This window comes from Gadus chalcogrammus, chromosome 14 (genome assembly GCF_026213295.1).
Source record: "Gadus chalcogrammus isolate NIFS_2021 chromosome 14, NIFS_Gcha_1.0, whole genome shotgun sequence".
Taxonomy (NCBI): Eukaryota; Metazoa; Chordata; class Actinopteri; order Gadiformes; family Gadidae; genus Gadus; species Gadus chalcogrammus.
Genome location: NC_079425.1, coordinates 158,911 through 183,645, shown reverse-complemented (window position 1 = coordinate 183,645; position 24,735 = coordinate 158,911). Strand labels below are relative to the sequence as shown.

General features: G+C 46.8%; 1 protein-coding gene across 1 annotated transcript in view; it reads left to right on the top strand.

Annotated features, from left to right (window-relative positions):
• The window catches only part of LOC130403562 (SH3 and multiple ankyrin repeat domains protein 2-like), a 66,832-nt gene that overhangs the window by 28,259 nt on the left and 13,838 nt on the right, over window positions 1-24,735 (top strand). The window contains exons 7-13 of the mRNA XM_056607976.1: window positions 1,535-1,617; window positions 5,261-5,385; window positions 18,946-19,081; window positions 20,754-20,834; window positions 22,451-22,459; window positions 23,527-23,550; window positions 24,360-24,398. Coding sequence (XP_056463951.1) covers window positions 1,535-1,617; window positions 5,261-5,385; window positions 18,946-19,081; window positions 20,754-20,834; window positions 22,451-22,459; window positions 23,527-23,550; window positions 24,360-24,398 — 497 coding nt within the window. The remainder of the gene's footprint in view (window positions 1-1,534; window positions 1,618-5,260; window positions 5,386-18,945; window positions 19,082-20,753; window positions 20,835-22,450; window positions 22,460-23,526; window positions 23,551-24,359; window positions 24,399-24,735) is intronic.

Here is a 24,735-nt window from a genome sequence, read left to right as displayed (position 1 = left end):
TAGGTGTTAGTAGGTCATGTGATAGGTGTTAGTAGGTCATGCAATAGGTATTAGTAGGTCATGTGATAAGTGTAAGTAGGTCATGTGATAGGTTTTATTAGATCATGTGATAGGTGTTAGTAGGTCATGCAATAGGTATTAGTAGGTCATGCGATTGGTGTTAGTAGGTCATGTGATAGGTGTTAGTAGGTCATGTGATAGATGTTAGTAGGTCATGTGATAAGTGTAAGTAGGTCATGTGATAGGTGTTATTAGATCATGTGATAATTGTAAGTAGGTCATGTGGTAGGTGTTAGTGGGTGGTGGTTGTAACAGAAAGCTAAAGCCTTTATTCCATGGCCATTGGCTCCCAGGTGTTCATAGCGTCCAACGTCACCTCAATGCACATTAATATCAAGAAATCAATCAATCAAATCAAGAAGAGAAATCTGTAGTTTAGAAACTATCAGAAACCTAACCCTAACCCGAAAGAGATGAAATTGGATGATGCTCCGCTGGAACTCAGGAGCACATCGAGGAGCCAACACACACAAACACAAACACGCACACGCACTTACACACTCACAGGCACACTCACACACTAACCAACTCAACCAATGTTTATCAATCACCGCTCTGCCCTGACACATACCCGTTTAAAGCACGTCTATATCCACTGCTCAATACGCCCCCATCTCTCTCTCTCTCTCTCTCTCTCTCTCTCTCTCTCTCTCTCTCTCTCTCTCTCTCTCTCTCTCTCTCTCTCTCTCTCTCTCTCTCTCTCTCTCTCTCTCTCTCTCTCTCTCTCTCTCTCTCTCTCTCTCTTTCTCTCACACACACACACACACACACACACACACACACACACACACACACACACACACACACACTCTGCACCGCGGTGCTCGGGTTGTGTTCGCCTCTGACGGCTCATTGCAGAGCAGTCAGCCCGCCTCTCCTCCCCCTGTTCCCCGGAGCGATCCTCTGTCCGTCCCGCTGATCGGTCGTCATTAGATCAGCAGTCATCGATAGTTATCGATAGTCATCGATAGTGATTGGCCGGGATCAGCAGCCTTCATGTTGCTTCACTTGGACGTCATCCTCCCTCCGTCCTGGATGGAGCCGCGGCGGCGGCTCGACCCCCGGGGGTAACGCCGCCCTGACGGCTTCTCTTCGGGGATACTCGGTGTGTCGGTGGCTCGGTCCCCGGGGGTAACGCCGCCCTGACGGCTTCTCTTCGGGGAGATTCGGTGTGTCGGCGGTTCGGTTCTCTTCGGGGAGACTCGGTGTCTCGGTGGTTTTATTCGTTTTTTCCGGAAGATGTTGTTGCCGAGAGGCGGAGGAGGCGACCGTCCTGCCGTCTGATAGGATTGGCCGCCCGGAGAGAACCCCCGGTCCGGTGAGAGGAGGGGTGGGGTGGCCCTGCCCTGGCCGGCCGGACGGGTTACCGGACCGGTAGCAGCATGAACCTCCACTCCGGGAGGGGGGCCTCCGGGGCCATGCTGCGGCTCATGGGCTGCGCTAACGGTCGCTCTGCGCGGCGTCTCCTCCACAGCGACTGCGTGGTGGACGAGAAGACGGTGGAGCTCCAGAAGAAGGAGAACGAGGGCTTCGGCTTCGTGCTGCGGGGGGCCAAAGGTAAGCCTGCTCCTTTATCCTCCTCCTATATCCGACTCATTTAAATGTAATGATTATCATCACGCCCAGCTGACTGTTCTACCTGATGAGAAAGCTTCGTAATATTGTCCTACCAGTGTGTAGTCCTACCAGTGTGTAGTCCTACCAGCGTGTAGTCCTACCAGTGTGTAGTCCTACCAGTGTGTAGTCATACCAGAGTGTAATTGACCGTCCGGCTCTATAAATAGACGGCAGACCAACTTTTCGGTTTCTATGGCGATTCAAGCAGGTCTTATAATCAACTGGATCTCTGAGCATGTGGAGGACTGGAGGATGGTTATACTGTCTCTGTAGTCCAATGGGAGTCTTTTAGACATCAGATATACACTGACAGAGGGACAGACAGACAGACACTGCAACACAATTCACTGTTGCTCTTTGCCTCCTGATCTCTCTCTCTTCTCTTCTCTTCTCTGACACTCTGTCGCTCTGTCCTTCCACCATTCTCCATCTCATTCTGTCGGTTACACACACACACACACACACACACACACACACACACACACACACACACACACACACACACACACACACACACACACACACACACACACACACACACACACACACACACACATCATCATCTGAGTTGTGTAGGTCCAGTCTTGACCTCACACTGTGGAGTCAGTGAGGAGGTGAGTTATAGGAGGTGTCAGTGTACACTGATGTTCAGAGGCAGAGTGAGAGACATAGAGGATGGTGAAGAGGAGGGGAGAGAGAGGAGGAGGAGAGGGAGAGACACAGAGGAGGGATGGGGAAGAGGAGGGGAGGGGAGGAGGAGGGGGAAGAGCAGGGGAGAGAGAGGAGGAGGAGAGGGAGAGACTGAGAGACACAGAGGAGGGATGGGGGAGAGGAGGGGGGAGAGAGGAGAGGGAGAGGAGGAGACACAGAGAAGGGATGGGGAAGAGGGGGGGAGAGAGAGGAGGAGAAGAGGGAGAGACTGAGAGACACAGAGGAGGGATGGGGAAGAGGAGGGGGGAGAGAGAGGAGGAGAGGGAGAGACACAGAGGAGGGATGGGGAAGAGGGGGGGAGAGAGAGGAGGAGAGGGAGAGACTGAGAGACACAGAGGAGGGATGGGGAAGAGGAGAGGGGGAGAGAGAGGAGGAGAGGGAGAGGAGGAGACAGAGAGGAGAGGGAGAGAGGAGGGGAGGGAGAGAGAGGAGGAGAGGGAGAGAGAGGAGGGGAGGGAGAGACTGAGAGACACTGAGGAGGGATGGGGAAGAGGAGGGGGGAGAGAGGAGAGGGAGAGGAGGAGACACAGAGGAGGGATGGGGGAGAGGAGGGGAGGGGAGGAGGAGGGGGAAGAGCAGGGGGAAGAGCAGGGGAGAGAGAGGAGGGGACACAGAGGAGGGATGGGGGAGAGGAGGGGAGGAGGAGAGGGAGAGACTGAGAGACACAGAGGAGGGAAGGGGGAGAGGAGGGGGGAGAGGGAAGGAGAGGGAGAGACTGAGAGACACAGAGGAGGGGGAAGAGGAGGGGAGAGAAGAATCAGGAGAGAGAGGAGGAGAGGGAGAGTAAACAGAAGAGGAGAGGAGCTGGATGTTTCAGGCAATGGAAGTACATGCATGGCAATATTGCAACAACTGGAATTTGAGAAAACTGTTTTGAATCCATTGCAGCCATTTATCTTTGTTTAGTTAGTCTGTTGTCTAAGACTCAGAGGACTGATTCAGCCCTCCTGCTTCAGGTATACGACTTTTGCTGTGTGTTGTCGTTCTTTTTATTGGTTTGTTTGCACCACATTTCATCAATCATCTTTGATTACCTTCATCCACATTCAAGAGGAACAGTTTATACCAATAGGAACAGTGGAACCGTTTCCACCAATCGGGACAGTTGCCAGCATTTGGAACCAATTCCACCAACAGGATTGGAACAGTTTCTACCAATAGAAACAGTTCAACATTTTCCACCAAAATACCATTTAGCTAAAAGTGAATTTCATTGTTGATGTACTTTTGCTCACAAGGCAGCTGAATCTAATTGAATAATAATACCTGATATTACACACACACACACTTACACACACACACACAGACACACTAGTAAACACAGACACTAGTGAACACACACACTAGTGAACACAGGCAGTAATGAACACAGACACTAGTGAACACAGACATTAGTGAACACAGACACTAGTGAACACAGGCACTAGTGAACACAGACACTAGTGAACACAGGCTGTAGTGAACACAGACACTAGTGAACACAGGCTGTAGTGAACAAAGGCTGTAGTGAACACTGACACTAGTGAACACAGACACTAGTGAACACAGGCAGTAGTGAACACAGGCTGTAGTGAACACAGACACTAGTGAACACAGGCAGTAGTGAACACAGGCTGTAGTGAACACAGACACTAGTGAACAAAGACACTAGTGAACACAGGCTGTAGTGAACACAGACACTAGTGAACACAGGCTGTAGTGAACAAAGGCTGTAGTGAACACAGACACTAGTGAACACAGACTAGTGAACACAGGCAGTAGTGAACACAGGCTGTAGTGAACACAGACACTAGTGAACACAGGCAGTAGTGAACACAGGCTGTAGTGAACACAGACACTAGTGAACACAGGCAGTAGTGAACACAGGCTGTAGTGAACACAGACACTAGTGAACACAGACACTAGTGAACACAGGCTGTAGTGAACACAGGCAGTAGTGAACACAGGCTGTAGTGAACACAGACTGTAGTGAACACAGGCTGTAGTGAACACAGACTGTAGTGAACACAGGCTGTAATGAACACAGGCAGTAGTGAACACAGGCTGTAGTGAACACAGACTGTAGTGAACACAGGCTGTAGTGAACACAGGCTGTAGTGAACACAGGCAGTAGTGAACACAGGCTGTAGTGAACACAGGCTGTAGTGAACACAGGCTGTAGTGAACACAGGCAGTAGTGAACACAGGCTGTAGTGAACACAGGCTGTAGTGAACACAGGCTGTAATGAACACAGACACTAGTGAACACAGGCAGTAGTGAACACAGGCTGTAGTGAACACAGACTGTAGTGAACACAGGCTGTAGTGAACACAGGCTGTAGTGAACACAGACACTAGTGAACACAGGCTGTAGTGAACACAGGCTGTAATGAACACAGGCAGTAGTGAACACAGGCAGTAGTGAACACAGGCTGTAGTGAACACAGGCTGTAGTGAACACAGGCTGTAGTGAACACAGGCTGTAGTGAACACAGGCTGTAGTGAACACAGGCTGTAGTGAACACAGGCAGTAGGGAACAACGACCTACAGAAACATGCAAAGCAACACATGCGGACAGTGGAGGTATGATGACGACAGCCTGGTTACGCACACACGTTTCACAAATACACACACACACATAGAGACAGACATACACACGTGGACGTAGGACACGCGTGTTGCACACACACGCAGATACTGTTACACACACACACACACACTTGCGTGTTACACACACACACATGTTACAAACAGACACACACACATGTTACACACACACACACACGTGGACCTAGGACACGTGCGTTACACACATGTCGTCATCTTTATACCGGTTTAAACCTGACCCCCCGTTTCCCCCCCCCGTCCCCCCCGTCTCCCCCCCCCCCCCAGCGGACACGCCCATCGAGGAGTTCACCCCCACTCCCGCCTTCCCGGCGCTGCAGTACCTCGAGTCGGTGGATGAGGGGGGCGTGGCCTGGCAGGCGGGGCTCCGCACGGGAGACTTCCTCATCGAGGTAGGACCGCCCCTCTGGCCGACCGGCCAATCACTACTCTCCATTGAAGCCACTGCCGTACATTCAGTACCTAAAAACACTTCCTGGATCTCCATCGACGGGGAGGTGACCTCCTCGCTTAGCGGCCGTGTTACTGTTGTGTTACTGTTGTGTTATTGTCGTGTTGTTGTTTGGTGTAGCCTATCGGTTCGTTGGTTTGGTTGTTGTTGCTGATTGGCAGATATGTAACACCGGGATTCCACCGGACGCGTACGCGGAACGGCTGCGTCCTCTGCCCTGCGTCCATTCCTACCGGGCGCGTAACGGCAGCGTATTTGGTACATAAATGACTTCATGTTGCTGAACTTCGACAATGAGTCTCTCGTCGTCCATGTTGCCGACCCTCTGAGACCCTTTGATTGATTGACTGCTGACCTTGTGCCACCGGTCATGACGTAATAATGTTGTTGTGAAGTTACATGAGCTGAGTATTGTGTTTTATGTTGAAAAATGACTGGATGCTCTATGGCTTTTACTTTTCACTTCCTGCCCGGCTCGACCTGCTCTGTTGAAATTGACGCGGTTTAGCAGGGGCTCGCGGTAAAAATAGAAGTGCGACGGAAAGATAGCTCCGCGGCGCGGCACGCCGCTCCTGGGACGCTGCTGAAACGTTCCGCGGCGTGCCCGGTGGAAATGGTCTCATTGATTAGAGCGGAAGCGATCAGCAGCGGTGACCGCGGCGCAGCCGTCCCGCGGCGCGTACGCCTCCGGTGGAATCGAGCCTTTAGTCCTAGTTGTAGTTCTAGTCCTAGTTGTAGTCCTAGTTGTAGTTCTAGTCCTAGTTGTAGTCCTAGTTGTAGGCCTAGTTGTAGTCCTAGTTGTAGTTCTAGTCCTAGTTTTAGTACTAGTTGTAGTCCTAGTCCTAGTTGTAGTCCTAGTTGTAGTCCTTGTTGTAGTCCTAGTTGTAGTTCTAGTCCTAGTTGTAGTCCTAGTTGTAGTCCTAGTTGTAGTTCTAGTCCTAGTTGTAGTCCTAGTTGTAGTCCTACCCCTAGTTGTAGTCCTAGTTGTAGTCCTAGTCCTAGTTGTAGTCCTAGTTGTAGGCCTAGTTGTAGTCCTAGTTGTAGTTCTAGTCCTAGTTTTAGTACTAGTTGTAGTCCTAGTCCTAGTTGTAGTCCTAGTTGTAGTCCTTGTTGTAGTCCTAGTTGTAGTTCTAATCCTAGTTGTAGGCCTAGTTGTAGTCCTAGTTGTAATTTTAGTCCTAGTTGTAGTCCTAGTTGTAGTCCTAGTTGTAGTTCTAGTCCTAGTTGTAGTCCTAGTTGTAGTCCTAGTTGTAGTTCTAGTCCTAGTTGTAGTCCTAGTTGTAGTCCTAGTTGTAGTTCTAGTCCTAGTTGTAGTCCTAGTTGTAGTCCTAGTTGTAGTCCTAGTTGTAGTTGTAGTCCTAGTTGTAGTCCTTGTTCTAGTCCTAGTCCTAGTCCTAGTCCTAGTCCTAGTTGTAGTCCTAGTTGAAGTCCTAGTTGTAGTTCTAGTTGTAAACAGGAGGATGATCGGCTCTTCATGGCCGCTGTCATTCAGAATTTCAAAACAATTTTGCTTTTGTTGTCGTATAGCTCGATATCTTTCTGGAACGGTTGTCTCACCTCCCCCACTATGTATCTATGTCCTTCCATCTCCCCCACTATGTATCTATGGTCTGTCATCTCCCCCACTATGTATCTATGTCCTTCCATCTCCCCCACTATGTATCTATGTCCTGCTATCTCCCCCACTATGTATCTATGTCCTGCTATCTCCCCCACTATGTATCTATTTCCTTCCATCTCCCCCACTATGTATCTATGTCCTTCCATCTCCCCCACTATGTATCTATGTCCTGCTATCTCCCCCACTATGTATCTATGTCCTTCCATCTCCCCCACTATGTATCTATGTCCTGCTATCTCCCCCACTATGTATCTATGTCCTGCTATCTCCCCCACTATGTATCTATGGTCTGTCATCTCCCCCACTATGTATCTATGGTCTGCCATCTCCCCCATTATGTATCTATGGTCTGTCATCTCCCCCACTATGTATCTATGGTCTGTCATCTCCCCCACTATGTATCTATGGTCTGTCATCTCCCCCACTATGTATCTATGGTCTGTCATCTCCCCCATTATGTATCTATGGTCTGTCATCTCCCCCACTATGTATCTATGGTCTGTCATCTCCCCCACTATGTATCTATGGTCTGTCATCTCCCCCACTATGTATCTATGTCCTGCTATCTCCCCCACTATGTATCTATGGTCTGCCATCTCCCCCATTATGTATCTATGGTCTGCCATCTCCCCCATTATGTATCTATGGTCTGTCATCTCCCCCATCATGTATCTATGGTCTGTCATCTCCCCCACTATGTATCTATGTCCTGCTATCTCTCTATGTATCTATGTCCTGCCATCTCCCCCACTATGTATCTATGGTCTGTCATCTCCCCCACTATGTTGCTAGGGTCTGCCATCTCCCCCACTATGTTGCTAGGGTTCGCCCCACCTTTTTTTGCATTTCGATTGAAAAAATGACTTTTTTAGTCTCACTTCCGTCGATGTTCCAAGAGAGCTGATCTGATACTTTTGTGTGATGTAAACAAGCTGCTGGCCACTGATTGGCCAGAGTGAAGCCACTCAACGAATAATGATGAGCGACGTCCGAGCCTGACACCCGACACCCGGCATCTTAAAATACTAGCATCAGCGTTTATTCTACAATAGTGATTGATTATTGAACACGGCAGGATCATTGACAAGAACTCGCCGTGGACTGTGACAGAGTCGGAGACGCTCCTGTGGGTAACCCTGTCTGTTTATGTGTCGCGTGGTCGTTTATGTGTCCCAGTTTCTCCCATGCGTCCCATGTTGAAGAGGTACTTTCTAGATGGAAACACGACGTGCCTGGAACCATACCAAGTCGTGCCACGTTAAGTCGTAGTGAGTTGAGCGAGTACTGTCGGTGGAAAAGGGGCTAAGTTGCTATGGTCTACCCGCCTTACGTTGATATGTCTGCGTTCACCTGTGGTCCACCGTATGTTGTGGTGATCATGTACTCGGTGATTCACTCCTCTGTCAAATGCTCCCTGGTGAAGTCATTCACTGAGTCCGTCTGGAGAGAAGGAGCCTGTTTTCTGCTTCTATGAACAGATTGTGGGGGAGCGAAACACAGCTACATCTGTCCACGGGATTTGAGGCTTTGACCTTTGACCCTCCTGACCACTGGGAGCGTCGGTAATCTAGGAGTTTAATCTCATTGGTGGGTTTCACTGATTGCAAGCCTCTGTGGATTTGAGAATAAGCTGTCTTTGGTATTGTGCAATATAATTATTGCCTCTTCAATGGTCACTTCTATGTGTTTGTCAAAAGAGAGAAATTAATTAATAGTTTAAGGTATGGTTATGTTTATGTATCAAAGGTTGTTGTTTTTTCGGATGTTGAAATTGTCCCAGCAATGTGCTCTGAAGAACTGTCATTGTAACATGAGCCCCTTCTTTGTAGCCCAGAGTGAACTTAAAGTGCATTGGGTGTATTTTCAGAAACTTTGTTTGGTCTGTTTGTCTGTTTGGCGTTTCTCCATCTCTTTATGACTCCGTAATGACTCTGAGTGGAGGCCACTGTGTGCTCTGCTAAATGGAGCATTAAATGAAAGGACCAAACTGTATCAGTCTCTGCTGCTTGCTCTCTCTCTCTCTCTCTCTCTCTCTCTCTCTCTCTCTCTCTCTCTCTCTCTCTCTCTCTCTCTCTCTCTCTGTCTCTCTCTGTCTCTCTCTCTCTCTCTCTCTCTCTCTCTCTCTCTCTGTCTCTCTCTCTCTCTCTCTCACTCTCTCTTTCTCTCTCTTTCTCTCTCTCGTTGTCCATTGTGTGTGCCCATGTATTTGTCTGTCGTTATCTGTTTGATAACAGGCTTTTTCCCCCCATGGCTTAAATTGTAAGATTGCAGCAATATTAAGCTGCTTCATAGACATACTGCTTCATGCGTCCACAGCTGCAAAGCCTCTAGCTAGTAAGCCTGCTAAATCTAGCTAGGCAGCCCACACTCGAGAATGCACAAGAATCTAAAACCTTGACATCCACTGATGCCATAGGTGTTCACTTAAACACACATCTTAAAGAAACAGTAATTTCTGTGTTTTCTTTGTCAGGATGTTTCTCATTTTCTCTGGTGTAACATCTTGGACTTGTGTCTTCAAGGTTGAACTCTTTCCCAAACAACAGCATTACAGTGCTGCATTCTGTAGTCATTCACAAGTGTGTGTCTGTGTCTGTGTGTTGTGTTACGCTGTCTGGGCATGTGTGTCTTTGTTTAGTTAATGTCCTGCCATAGACAAGGGGCTCAGACTGAAACAGTGAAGGGGATTAGTGATCTCTGCCCGTTGGCCTCTTCGCATGTCGCCTCATTAAAACCACCTTCTGATTGTGATCAGTTCACAATGAAGGCGTAACTGCATCCACACATACGCACAAAGGGCAGGCTGGAGCTCATTGGGTTCTCATAGGTCCCCCCCCCTCATGCTACCAGTGTCCTGTTGAAGGTTCCTCTGTGCCTCTAGAGGCGCCCAGTCCACCAACGTGCACTATATGTGCACGTAGAGACTGTAAGTGTGTCTCTTCCCTCCCTCTTGTACACCAGCAGAACATAACCCATTTGCATGCATGATTTAGGACTTGGCATCAATCTTTCATTGGCTCTCTCGGCACGCGGTCCACATGCTCCCTGTACTTAAGCACTCCAATCATTCGCCTTAATGTGTTTAAGTGGCTGCTTGTCGGCCTCAGCATCAATAAGCTCCGTGCTCCAGTGTCGGCTCATATCAATACAGCCTGTTGACTCGGACAGGATGCCCATCGGCTCTGATAACACAGCACATTGGCCCTGAGTGTTCTGTCGATGATATCGATGTTTTTGATGCAAGTTTAGTGGGATTTTAAGGCATGGTCCAGGGTTCTCCTAAGAAAAGGTCTCTCTCTCTCTCTCTCTCTCTCTCTCTCTCTCTCTCTCTCTCTCTCTCTCTCTCTCTCTCTCTCTCTCTCTCTCTCTCTCTCTCTCTCTCTCTCTCTCTCTCTTTCTCTCTTTCTCTCTCTCTCTCTCTCTCTCTCTCTCTCTCTCTCTCTCTCTCTCTCTCTCTCTCTCTCTTTCTCTCTCTCTCTCTCTCTCTCTCTCTCTCTCTCTCACCTTTCCTGAGCCTCGACTCCCATCATATTGTTCCACAGTGGTGGTGAATGTGTTTGTGATTGCATGAGTGTGTGCTTTTGGATATGCATCTGTATCAGTAGATAGAAACTGACAGAGCTGCTTATATAACCAAGACCCGGAGAGGGTTCTGTTTGTGTGTGTGTGTGTGTGTGTGTGTGTGTGTGTGTGTGTGTGTGTGTGTGTGTGTGTGTGTGTGTGTGTGTGTGTGAGTGTGAGTCTGCTGCATGCATGCAAATACATCTGTGTCCCTGGACCTCAGGTGTATGTCTGTCTGTCTTCATGGGTGTTCTGCTGTGTTTGTGGTTGGGTTTGGTCGTTGGTGTATTATTCATTTAGGTTAATTTAGTATGGAACCGCGGAAATAAACTAAATTGGCATTTGTTCTTTCCAACATGCCACACGGAAGCAGAACAGGCTAAGCGTGCCATTCTCCCCTTTGTCCACTTGGATAGCATCAGCCCTCAGCCCGCGGGGTCGCCGTGGCATCGGGGAGATGGAGACATCACTGCCCTTGACCTAGTTTTGCTTGACAGGGTGGCCAATTTGTTTACGGATGAGCAGAATGGCCAATGACTGCAGGGCTCTTAGGGCATCTGTGACATGCTGCTGGTTTATTAAGGACGGCCGGGATCTATGTTACCAATGTCCTACCCGATAAAAATGAATAGCGACTTTTTTCCTTCTACTCCAGCCGTTATACAAGACCGTTTAGAGTTGGAAAACTGCCACATTTTGAAAATTTACGTCAATCGTCAACAAGGAACCTGTTTTAAAAACCCTAACCTTGAATGCTGTACAATGAATCAAGTCCGTCCATGCAGATTCAGAACATGCCTCGGACAGTGAGCCATAACGTCTATGGCTCGGACGAACACACATTCGAATGAGATTTGATGTACCAACCAGATCCTGGGTGTCTGTATATATACAGTGAGATACAGTGATGTATATAGTGTATAACTACAGTGAGCTACTGTATATCTAAATTTAGATAGTGTTATATATACTGTATATCTACAGTGAGATACAGTGTTATATATACTGTATATCTACAGTGAGATACATTGATGCATACTGTATATCTACAGTGAGATACAGTGTTATATATACTGTATATCTACAGTGAGATACAGTGTTATATATACTGTATACCTACAGTGAGATACATTGATACATACTGTATATCTACAGTGAGATACAGTGATATATATACTGTATATCTACAGTGAGATACATTGATGCATACTGTATATCTACAGTGAGATACAGTGATGCATACTGTATATCTAACACGGCCACGCTGGAATGTTCATAGAAGGGGATTCCCAGGGCTGATGATATCAAGGTAAACAAGACATCATGCTACGTGAGAGAGAGACTTCAAATCATGCAACTTCAAGACAATGAAGGAGAACATGTTCATTGGTCCCTCCTGGCAGAGCCCAGACAGATGGCCTCGAAGCTGTGTGTGTGTTTGTGTTTGTGTGTGTTGCATTGATAGTAGTACACTGTTTGCTGCGTGCACAGGTGTGTGCCATCCAATCAGCTGCTGTGTTGTTGTGCACAGGGGTGTGAAATGAACACACACTGGGCTCTATGCCCAGTGTGCATTGGAATCCAACGGCAGCCAATAGAAGCACTTTTGTTAAAGATTGCAACAAGAGATGTGGTGATTGATAGAGTGATGAACAGAGTGGGGCTGGACATTGAAGAACTCATACCGTATCTGTTCTCTTGTTTAGTTTGGTGCAAAGGTCATGGTCATTGTCACTGCTTATATGATTGGTAGGAAAACCCAAATTGCCAATGCACACGTTTCTCAACCTAACCAGCTGGAGTGTTATCTAAACACATTGCCACATTCATTTCAGGTGTAAAAAAAATTGTATCCTTTCCAATTTGTAATGCCCGTAGTTGTAATTTTGCATGTTTTTAAACATACAAATTCTTCAATTAGCTTAACTAAATGATACATTCTCTAAATTAATTGCAATTTAACACTCACAGGTTCGAATTCTACCCTGTCCAACTGATTAGATAACATCTCCTGACCCCCTTCTGAAGCCTTCTGAGACTCCTGTAAACGAGTCCTTGGTAAAGACTCCATACAGACTCCTGATCTGTAAGGTGACCTTGGGTGTCTTGAAAGGCGCCTCTAAATTAAATGTATTATTATTATTATTAAACGAGTCCTTGGTAAAGACTCCTGTAAACGAGTCCTTGGTAAAGTCTCCTGTAAACGAGTCCTTGGTAAAGACTCCTGTAAACGAGTCCTCGGTAAAGTCTCCTGTAAACGAGTCCTTGGTAAAGTCTCCTGTAAACGAGTCCGTGGTAAAGTCTCCTGTAAACGAGTCCTTGGTAAAGTCTCCTGTAAACGAGTCCTTGGTAAAGGGATTGACTCTCTGAGACTCCCCTAAACCTGTCCTCGGTAAATCGGTCCATTGACACTGCAAGCGACCATTTTCACAGAGGTGTCTTTGTAGTATGAACAGAGTTCTTAGAACTCATGATGCTCTTCTTATGTACCAGCTCACGGGTTGTAGACTAAACCAGTGAAGATAACACCATGGACCCTGTGCCCTGGAACATAAACGTAGCAGAGCCATTCATCTGTGGTGACTATGATGACAGCCCTCTGTAAAGGCTCTACTCTGATATAGGACCTCTGTGTAAAGGCTCTACTCTGATATAGGACCTCTGTGTAAAGTCTCTACTCTGATATAGGACCTCTGTGTAAAGGCTCTACTCTGATGTAGGACCTCTGTGTAAAGGCTCTACTCTGATATAGGACCTCTGTGTAAAGGCTCTACTCTGATATAGGACCTCTGTGTAAAGGCTCTACTCTGATATAGGACCTCTGTGTAAAGGCTCTACTCTGATATAGGACCTCTGTGTAAAGGCTCTACTCTGATGTAGGACCTCTGTGTAAAGGCTCTACTGCGATATAGGACCTCTGTGTAAAGGCCCTACTCTCATATATAGGACCTCTGTGTAAAGGCTCTACTGTGATATAGGACCTCTGTGTAAAGGCTCTACTCTGATATAGGACCTCTGTGTAAAGGCTCTACTCTGATGTAGGACCTCTGTGTAAAGGCTCTACTGCGATATAGGACCTCTGTGTAGAGGCCCTACTCTGATATAGGACCTCTGTGTAAAGGCTCTACTCTGATGTAGGACCTCTGTGTAAAGGCTCTACTCTGATATAGGACCTCTGTGTAAAGGCTCTACTGCGATATAGGACCTCTGTGTAAAGGCCCTACTCTGATATAGGACCTCTGTGTAAAGGCTCTACTGTGATATAGGACTGACCCAGCTTGCTCTGCTGTGTTTAGTGTATTCTGTTACGTATTTTAAGCACATAAGCTGCCCCCACATAGCCACTAGGAAGCAGGATCGAACACACGAGCTGTATTACCCTCACATAGTCACTAGGAAGCAGGATCGAACACACGAGCTGTATTACCCTCACATAGTCACTAGGAAGCAGGATCGAACACACGAGCTGTATTACCCCCACATAGCCACTAGGAAGCAGGATCGAACACACGAGCTGTGTTACCCTCACATAGTCACTAGGAAGCAGGATCGAACACACGAGCTGTGTTACCCTCACATAGTCACTAGGAAGCAGGATCGAACATATAAGCTACAATAACTACTCCAGCCACAGATGGCAGCACCTTTAGACAGGTGACGAGGGCGGAGCCATTACGTCACACCGGCCACGCCCACTTCACATAGGCCACGCCCACTTTAACCTATCAAGAGCGACAGAGAGATTGGAGTTCAGAGCTGATAGGCAGACCCGCAGAGAGACCCCGGCCCTAAGGCTGGGGCTCGAAGTAGCTCTACGATATTTCCTCTCACACACGTTAGATACAATTCCCTCCCTTTTGCTTCATAGTTACCATACTCAAATACTTTAACAAATAAAGTGAGTTACAAATGACCAAGGATTGGACTACTTTCTTCAAAAACGCGACAATTCAGATCCTAATATAATATGATAATATAATATGATACATCGGGATGTCCCGATATCACTTTTATTATATCCGATATCACCGATACCGATACCACAGATTTAGCTATCTGCCGATACCGATATAAGTCCGATACTAAATTGAGTAAACAATGTAAACATGCACGCCATTTAAAAAAATGTAAATGGTTCGAAACAAATAAAGTGACAGCTGAATGAAAAGCGCAAAGCATTGTTAAAAATGCAGAAATGTAAAATGAATTGAACCGAATAATCTGAAATGTGTGTGTGTGTGTGTGTGTGTGTGTGTGTGTGTGTGTGTGTGTGTGTGTGTGTGTGTGTGTGTGTGTGTGTGTGTGTGTGTGTGTGTGTGTGTGTGTGTGTGTGTGTGTGTGTGTGTGTCATCACTTGTAGTAACCAGGAATAGTGTTATTGACGTTATTCTTTCACATCAAGTTAATCGAGATAAGCTTACCAAATGATAAGGCTTGTACGGTTGGACTCCTTGGAGTCTCTTTCATATGACATCTTGTTTGTGTAGATAGTATGACGTCAATAAGATTTGCGTTAGACATTAGCTTCTACCTTAAGTACATCAGATATGTAAGAAGCAGCTAGCCTGTAGCCGAGGGATGCCCAATACGTTGAATGTGATCCACCGGTCAATCGCAAAGGTAGTGCGGGTAGATCGCTAGACACTCTCTCTCCATTTATATTTTTTATTAAGTGTCAGTTGAGATTGTCAGCTGTGTATTAGCTATGAGAGATTAAGGCCAGACTCAAGTAAAGTTTTGTGATGTATATTTAGTGTGTGTGTGTGTGTGTGTGTGTGTGTGTGTGTGTGTGTGTGTGTGTGTGTGTGTGTGTGTGTGTGTGTGTGTGTGTGTGTGTGTGTGTGTGTGTGTGTGTGTGTGTGTGTGTTTGTGTGTGTGTATATGTGTGTGTATATGTGTGAGTGTGTGTCGGTATCCTTCCAGCAATGTTATGCAATAGGGTGGGAAGACAGAACGGATTATATAAGGCCATACTAGGAACTGTGTGTGTGTGTGTGTGTGTGTGTGTGTGTGTGTGTGTGTGTGTGTGTGTGTGTGTGTGTGTGTGTGTGTGTGTGTGTGTGTGTGTGTGTGTGTGTGTGTGTGTGTGTGTGTGTGTGTGTGTGTGTGTGTGTGTGTGTTACAGGGCAGAACATCAGGTCAAACTAGACCAGCTGCTGGCATTTCTCTCTAATTATCAAAATGGCTTCTGCCACGACATTGCAGCAGTGTTAGTTAGATAAAGGCTAGAGAAAGGCAAGATTCTCTCTGTCTGTCTCTCACTCTCTCTCTCACAAACCAACACACACACTCACTCAGTCACACACATGCACGCACACATCTCCCTCTACCACCAACACACACACTCACTCAGTCACACACATGCACGCACACATCTTCCTCATTCCCCATTTCTTAAGGGCAAGAGCCTTTCTTACAACTCACTTCCCTTTTCTTCTTCCACTCTTTACACCCCCCCCCCCAACACACACACACACACACACACACAGCGGGAGGTAGAGAGAGGAGGAGGAGGAGAGGGGAGAGGAGGAGAAGCAGGGGTGAGGAGGGGAGAGGAGGAGGAGAGGGGAGAGGAGGAGGAGCAGGGGAGAGGAGGAGTAGAGGGGAGAGGAGGAGGAGCCGGGGAGAGGAGGAGGGGGGAGGAGGGAGAGGGGAGAGGAGGAGGAGGAGGAGGAGGAGAGGGGAGAGGAGGAGAGGAGGGGGGAGAGGAGGAGGAGGAGAGGAGGAGAGGAGGAGGAGGAGGAGAGGGAGGAGAAGAGGAGGAGGAGAGGGAGGAGAGGGGAGAGGAGGAGAGGGGAGAGGAGGAGAGGGGGGGAGGAGGGGAGAGGAGGAGGAGCAGGGGAGAGGAGGAGGGGGAGAGGAGGAGAGGGGAGAGGAGGTGGAACAGGGGAGAGGAGGAGGAGGGGGGAGCGACTCCACTAGTGTTCAGGACCCATAAACCCAGTATAGTCTCAGCGTATCTACGGAAAGGGCCAGCCCTGTCCACTAGAGTCCAGAGGACCAACCCCTCTAGAGACTGAGGTATCAGCCTCTGGTCCACTAGAGCCCAGAGGACCAACCCCTGTCTAGAGACTGAGGTATCAGCCTCTGGCCCACTTGAGTCCAGAGGACCAACCCCTGTCTAGAGACTGAGGTATCAGCCTCTGGTCCACTAGAGTCCAGAGGACCAACCCCTGTCTAGAGACTGAGGGATCAGCCTCTGGTCCACTAGAGTCCAGAGGGGACCAATCACTGTCTAGAGACTGAGGGATCAGCCTCTGGTCCACTAGAGTCCAGAGGACCAACCCCTCTAGAGACTGAGGGATCAGCCTCTGGTCCACTAGAGTCCAGAGGGGACCAATCACTGTCTAGAGACTCAGCTGATGGATCAGCTTCTTGTTAGTGATGTAAATGCTCTCAGTAACCGCCTTCGTGGTTGGCCTTGATCATGTATTTCCTTTTATTAATTTGGCTTGTGTCCCATTTGCTTTGCTCCATTGTAAGAACATTGTTGATGATCCAGTTTGTCCTTGTCTCTAACGGGCCGTGGTGATGAGGTGGTGTTTGGTGTTTTAGAGTGTGGGCCTCTAAGCGGGATTAAGGATGAGATAAATATAAACTTGATCCAGAAACAGCCCACAGTCCAGCTCTCTGCTGGAGACGGTTGCCCTTGTGTTAGCTTCAAGCCGATGGTCTGAAGCAGGGGTCACAACCCGCGCCCCTTTGGCACTGCCCTTGCAGACCTTTGGCAAAAAGATATTAATTCATTCATTAATATTTATGAGATTCATTTTCCTGATTGTTGTAGGCCAAAAGTCTACCATACATGTTTTATGTAACTTAATTTCATCCAATACATGGGAAATTGTTACAGCAGCCCATGGAATATAAAAGATGCGATAAGAAAATAAAGTTTATAAAGTATCCAGCATACATGCATAAAATAATACAAAAGTATTATCTCATTGTAGCAATTTGTAATTTTTCAGAGAGAAAACGCTGAGCTAATATTGTTCTTTGATCATGCGGGCAAGTGTTGCTGGGAATCAATGCAACAAGACTACTTAGCACTGAACTAGACAATCAAAATTCAATTGTTTGAACTGTTTACCAGTGTTGTTATTTTACAGGATTAGGCAGATATTTTCTATGACGCAATGATATTAATTTAATTTGCACGAACATGGACTGAAACTGCAGATCTAGGACTACTCAATTTCAACTTAAAAATCTGTTAGTTGATTTTTCCTGCTTTCCTCCCTCATGTCACGTTAGATATAACATCCACTAAAATATATTTTCTTGCAGTTGTTTTATCGTAATTGCATATATTCATTGCAAAAACTCAAATAGTTTAATATAGCCTTTGCAGGCTATTATATCGTTGATAAATTAGCTAACTAGCCTATTACAAAAAATATATATGCGGCCCCAGACAGCGATCCACACCCCATGTCTTACCAAAAATGTCCCTTTACAAAGAAAAGGTTGCCGACCCCTGGTCTAAAGGAATACCAGCATGTTAGAAATAGTCGGTTCATCTCATCTTCACAAATATGAAACCAATGAACGGAGGCCGATTACAGAATTATGCCAATATGTTTAATTTACAAGGAACCATGAGCCACTGCTGCACTGGGTTTACACAATGAACCAGGAGCCACTGCTACACTGGGTTTGGACAAGGAACCAGGAGCCACTGCTACTCTGGGTTTGGACAAGGAACCAGAAGCCACTGCTACTCTGGGTTTAGCCTCGGAACCAGGAGCACCTGTTACACTAGGTTTAGCCTCGGAACCAGGAGCCACTGTTACACTGGGTTTGGACAAGGAACCAAGGGCCAATGCTACTCTGGGTTTAGACAAGGAACCAGGAGCCACTGCTACTCTGGGTTTAGACAAGGAACCAGGAGCCACTGCTACTCTGGGTTTGGACAAGGAACCAGGAGCCACTGCTACTCTGGGTTTAGATAGAGGTGACACGCCGACACAGGTTGTAATTATAGAGGAACAGCTGGCCAACCAGGCAGACAACAGCCCACCAGGCCAGACAACAGCCCACCAGGGCAGAGAACAGCCCACCAGGGCAGACAACAGCCCACCAGGGCAGAGCTGGGTGGGTGAGAGACTAAGAGACACTCTGAGTCTCTTAGTCTCTCACTGGGGATCAAGTGTTCAGGCTGTTTAAAGATGAGGTTATGATGATATGATGACTGTGTGTGTGTGTGTGTGTGTGTGTGTGTGTGTGTGTGTGTGTGTGTGTGTGTGTGTGTGTGTGTGTGTGTGTGTGTGTGTGTGTGTGTGTGTGTGTGTGTGTGTGTGTGTGTGTGTGTGTGTGCAGGTGAACCAGGTGAGCGTGGTGAAGGTTGGCCACAGGCAGGTGGTCAACATGATCCGTGTCGGCAGCGACCGGCTGCTCATCAAGGTGGTGACAGTCAGCCGCAGCCCCGAGCCCGACGACACCGCCCGCAAAAAAGGTACCGACGGAAGAGGTAACCTCCATACTATTATACTATACTATTACTATTACTGCTATATTAGCTGTTATACTATTATACTATAACTACTATATTAAGTATTATACTATTATATATACTATAACTACTAAATTAACTATTATAATAATATATATACTATAACTACTATATTAACTTTTATACTATTATATACACTATAATTACTATATTAACTATTATACTATTATATGTACTATAACTACTATATTAACTATTATACTATTATATATTAACTGTTAGAGGTACCCTTTCTACTATTATACTATTATATATACTATAACTACTATATTAACGGCAACAGTCCTCATATGGTACCAGTAAGGGTTAGGCACAGTCTGTTGGTACCAGTACAGGTTATATGATACCAGTAAGGGTTAGTCTTATTGTACCAGTAAGGATTATATGGTACCAGTAAGGGTTATATGGTACAAGTAATGATTCATCTTATGGTACCAATAATGGTAATATAGTACCAGTAAGGGTTATATGGTACCAGTAAGGGTTAATCTTATGGTACCAGTAGTTGTTATATGGTACCAGTAAGTGTTATATGGTGCCAGTAAGGGTTCATCTTATGGTACCAGTAGTTGTTATATGGTACCAGGAGTTGTTATATGGTACCAGTAAGGGTTATATGGTACCAGTAAGGGTTAATGTTATGGTACCAGTAGTTGTTATATGGTATCAGTAGTTGATATATGGTACCATTAAGGGTTATATGGTGCCAGTAAGGGTTCATCTTATGGTACCAGTAGTTGTTATATGGTACCAGGAGTTGTTATATGGTACCAGTAAGGGTTATATGGTACCAGTAAGGGTTAATGTTATGGTACCAGTAGTTGTTATATGGTATCAGTAGTTGATATATGGTACCATTAAGGGTTATATGGTGCCAGTAAGGGTTCATCTTATGGTACCAGTAGTTGTTATATGGTACCAGGAGTTGTTATATGGTACCAGTAAGGGTTATATGGTACCAGTAAGGATGAATCTTCTGGTACCAGTAGTTGTTATATTGTACCAGTAGTTGTTAGATGGTACCAGTAAGGATGAATCTTATGGTACCAGTAGTTGTTATATTGTACCAGTAGTTGTTACATGGTACCAGTAAGGATGAATCTTATGGTACCAGTAAGGGTTATATGGTACCAGTAAGGGTTATATGGTACCAGTAAGGATGAATCTTATGGTACCAGTAGTTGTTATATTGTACCAGTAGTTGTTACATGGTACCAGTAAGGATGAATCTTATGGTACCAGTAAGGGCCGTGACTGCAGTGTCCCCCTGAAGCAGCATCCACCCATCGTCTCTGCTGTTTGCTTTGGTCCAAAACAAATCCACACCCATTACGTCTTCTTTGACAGACATTCTTCTGCTTCTCTCTTCCTATCTCATTTATTTTCCTTTATTTTCCTTCATTGTCTGTCTGTCTGTCTGTCTGTCTGTCTGTCTGTCTGTCTGTCTGTCTGTCTGTCTGTCTGCCTGCCTGCCTGCCTGCCTGTCTGTCTGTCTGTCTGTCTGTCTGTCTGTCTGTCTGCCTGTCTGCCTGCCTGTCTGTCTGCCTGCCTGCCTGTCTGTCTGCCTGCCTGTCTGTCTGCCTGTCTGTCTGTCTGTCTGTCTGTGTGTCCCCAGCCCCTCCACCTCCAAAGAGAGCCCCCACCACTGCCCTCTCCATGCGCTCCAAGTCGATGACGTCTGAACTAGAAGAACTAGGTAAGGATAAGGGTAGGGTCCACCAGACTATCCTTTAACCTCTAACATCTGACCTCTAACCTCTAACCCTAACCCTAACCTTTAACATCTGACCTCTGACCTCTAACCACTTACCTCTAACCCTAACCTCTAACCCTAACCTCTAAACACTAACCTCTAACCACTAACCCTAACCTCTAACCACTAACCTCTAACCCTAACCACTAACCTCTAACCCTAACCCTAACCTCTATCCCTAACCCTAACCTCTAACCCTAACCTCTAACCACTAACCCTTTAACCACTAACCTCTAACCACTAACCCTAACCTCTATCCCTAACCTCTAACCCTAACCACTAACCCTAACCTCTAACCACTAACCTCTAACCACTAACCTCTAACCTCTAACCTCTAACCACTAACCACTAACCTCTAACCTCTAACCTCTAACCACTAACCTCTAACCACTAACCACTAACCCCTAACCACTAACCCTAACCTATAACCTCTAATCCTAGCCCTCCACCCTGTCAGTCTCTATATAACCTTTAACCTCTAACCACTAACCTCTAACCCTAACCTCTAACCTCTAACCACTAACCCTAACCTCTAATCCTAACCTCTAACCACTAACCCTAACCTCTAATCCTAACCTCTAACCTCTAACCCTAACCTCTAACCTCTCATCCTAACCTCTAACCCTAACCACTAACCTCTAACCACTAACCCTAACCTCTAACCTCTAACCTCTAACCCAGGGATGGGCAACTGGCGGCCCACGGGCCGCCAGTGCGGCCCGCGTCCTCACTCAGTCAGGCCCGCACATAATAAAGAAAAAAAGAATAATTGATCGAGTTACAGAAAACTCGGTCAAGAAAGATTAGAAGAATTCATAGAATTCGAAGGCAAACCCATGCGTCTAGTTTGCTTAGAAGCGATATCAGTCATTAAAGATATCCACTTAAGTCGCCACTACAACTACTACAACTGCTTTTTGGGTTTGAGTTCATTGGGTGCTACACACTGGTGGTGGTGAGTGAGGTCCCCCCCTTCAATGTAAAGCGTCTTTGAGTGTCTAGGAAAAAGCGCTATATAAATTCAATGCATTATTATTATTATTGAGTTGTTGCCCTTAATGTTGGGCCACTGTTTTTCAGTTTTTTGACTTCATTGAATGATGATGTATGTGAGCCCTTTGCACTGATAAAAATACTGACCATTCATGTGGCTGTTTGAGCATGGAAAACATGAAATTAATGTATGTTGGTTCAATTAACATACCGTACATAGGTTATGATTCTGGATGATTTTTTAGGTAGTGGCCATCCCCAAAATGCACCAGAATGCAGGAAATCATATCTACCAAATTCAAAATTGTGTAGCTTCTCTCAGCTCACGTTTAGTTGAAGTGTGCAGTCATGTGGCCCTCCGATGGTTATGATGAAAAATGTGGCCCTCTTTATCATGAAAGTTGCCCATCCCTGCTCTAACCCTAACCTCTAACCTCTCATCCTAACCTCGAACCCTAACCACTAACCTCTAACCACTAACCCTAACCTCTAACCCTAACCTCTAACCTCTGACCACTGACCTCTAACCTCTGAACTCTCTCTTCTCATTGGCTGTCTGACCCCAGTGGATAAAGGTAAGCAGGATCTCTGTGTAGTCTGCGTCTGGTTCTCATACCAGTCCCTCATTGGCTGTCAGTCGCTGCATCACACGCATCTCATTAAGCCTGTGCTAGTAGGTTAGCCGTTGGTGTAATGCTTCAGTTTTATTTATCTCAGTCATCTATGATGTCATCACCATTATCTCGCATGAGGGACTCTGTGTCTAAAGATACCCCCTTGGGCTGTTGCCATAGAAACAGGGAGCAAAGCAATCATGAATATGGCATCAATGTACATAAGCATCCATGATGCATGGTTCTGAGTGTGGAGGTGGTGTTGTGTGTGTGTGTGTGTGCTTGCGTGATGTGTCTGTAAGTGAGATTGTTTGTATGTATAGTGTGAATGCGTGTGCGTGTGCGTGTGTTTTCACATGGTAAGTGTCACAGAGGCCTAGAGGCCTGTGGGCACGGCGGTAGATTGCTTCCTGATTCCCCTGACAGAGCAGTCAGGACGTTCAGGCCGTAGGACCGTAGAGGTGGGAGGAGCCCGGGAGGCCGTGGGCGGAGCCTGGGAGGCCATAGAGGTGGGAGGAGCCTGTGAGGCAATAGAGGTAGGAGGAGCCTTTGAGGCCGTAGTGGTGGGAGGAGCCTGTGAGGCCGTAGAGGTAGGAGGAGCCTGGGAGGCCGTAGAGGTGGGAGGAGCCTTTGAGGCCGTAGAGGTGGGAGGAGCCTGGGAGGCCGTAGAGGTGGGAGGAGCCTGTGAGGCCTCTTGTTGAGGGTTCAGTTCATGGCTCCTCCCATTCAACCCTAGCAGCATGGAGGAACGTTATCATAGTGGACCGGTCCGCTTTAATGATCTGTTTACATTCTAACCACATTAAAGACGTGGGGAGGTGAGGGTGTCTGAAGGAGGATCAGGACCCTCTCCTCACTCCTCCTGGGCTGTGGAGAGTGAGGTCACGGAGGTCTTGTGGTGGGGGACCTGCCCTGGTGGTAAAGCAGAATGTTGGGACCTACTCTCAGCGTTCTGTAGGCTCTTGAGCAGCATTGCTGTTGGTGAACATGCACAGAGCCTCACCTCCCCCTCTTCTCCTGTCCCGTAGCCACGCTGAGGAAAAAGAAAGGTGGTAAGTGGCTGTTAGCATGTTTTAATGTCAACATGAATATCACAACATATGAAGCTCGCTGTGTGTCCTCACTGTGTTGTTCCTGTTCTAGTCTAGAGGAGGTCCCCACCTGGACGGTAACTGCATGGAGGAATGCTATGGACGTGCATGATGAGTGTTTTCGTCTGGAATGTAAACCTGTTGGTGTCACTGATCTGTCTAATGATTGAACAGGACTCATGCAGAGCTTAATGTCCGCATTTCCATGTTACTTTTTAACAAACAACACAAGAGATACTGCAACTGCCCTTCATAAGTCATGAGTGCAGCGGAGTAGAACTCCTCGAACCATTCTCTACACTCACTCTTTAGGACTTCAAATGACGACTGCCATGTGATCGTGTGTGTGTGTGTGTGTGTTTGTGTGTGTGTGTGTTTATGTGTGTAACTGGAAATATTCACAGATGCCTTTTACTCATAGCTATGTTTCCAGGGCAACTGTATCGCACATGCCCCGATAGGTCTGAGAGATTCATAGGAGGGAGAGGTTATGAAAGATATTGATAGAAAGCATTAGACATTAGACATGTGTGTTTGTGTGTGTGTGCGTGTGTGTGTTTACGTGTGTGTGCGTGTTTGTGTGTGTGGGTTTACATACATGCTTGTGTGTGTGTGTGTGTGTGTGTGTGTGTGTGTGTGTGTGTGTGTGTGTGTGTGTGTGTGTGTGTGTGTGTGTGTGTGTGTGTGTGTGTGTGTGTGTGTGTGTGTGTGTGTGTGTACACTGTCATTTGGTAATGATCCCCTCTCCTCCCTTTCCTTCTTGTATTTAGAGACACTGAAGAAGAGGATTGTTTTCCAAGTCACTCTAAGTAAACATGACCCCAGTGCATGAGCACCACCTGAAGGCTGGGAGGGGGGGCTAACCAGGCTAGTTCAGAGTAGCATGTAGCTTCTCTGAGTAGCATGTAGCTTCTCGGAGATTACAAATAGGACTTTAACCATAACAACAAAAGCAGGCTCTCTGATGACGTCATCACAAACCACAGGGAAGTTTAGATCTGCCAATCGCTCATCACTGCCCTAAACCACGCCCCTAAACCACGCCTCCAACATCCACTCACGACCAATGGGGGGCGCTGAATATGACGTTTCGGTTGAGTGTTCGGATTGACGTTGGCTGGCATTGCCGCAATTCGTACATAAACA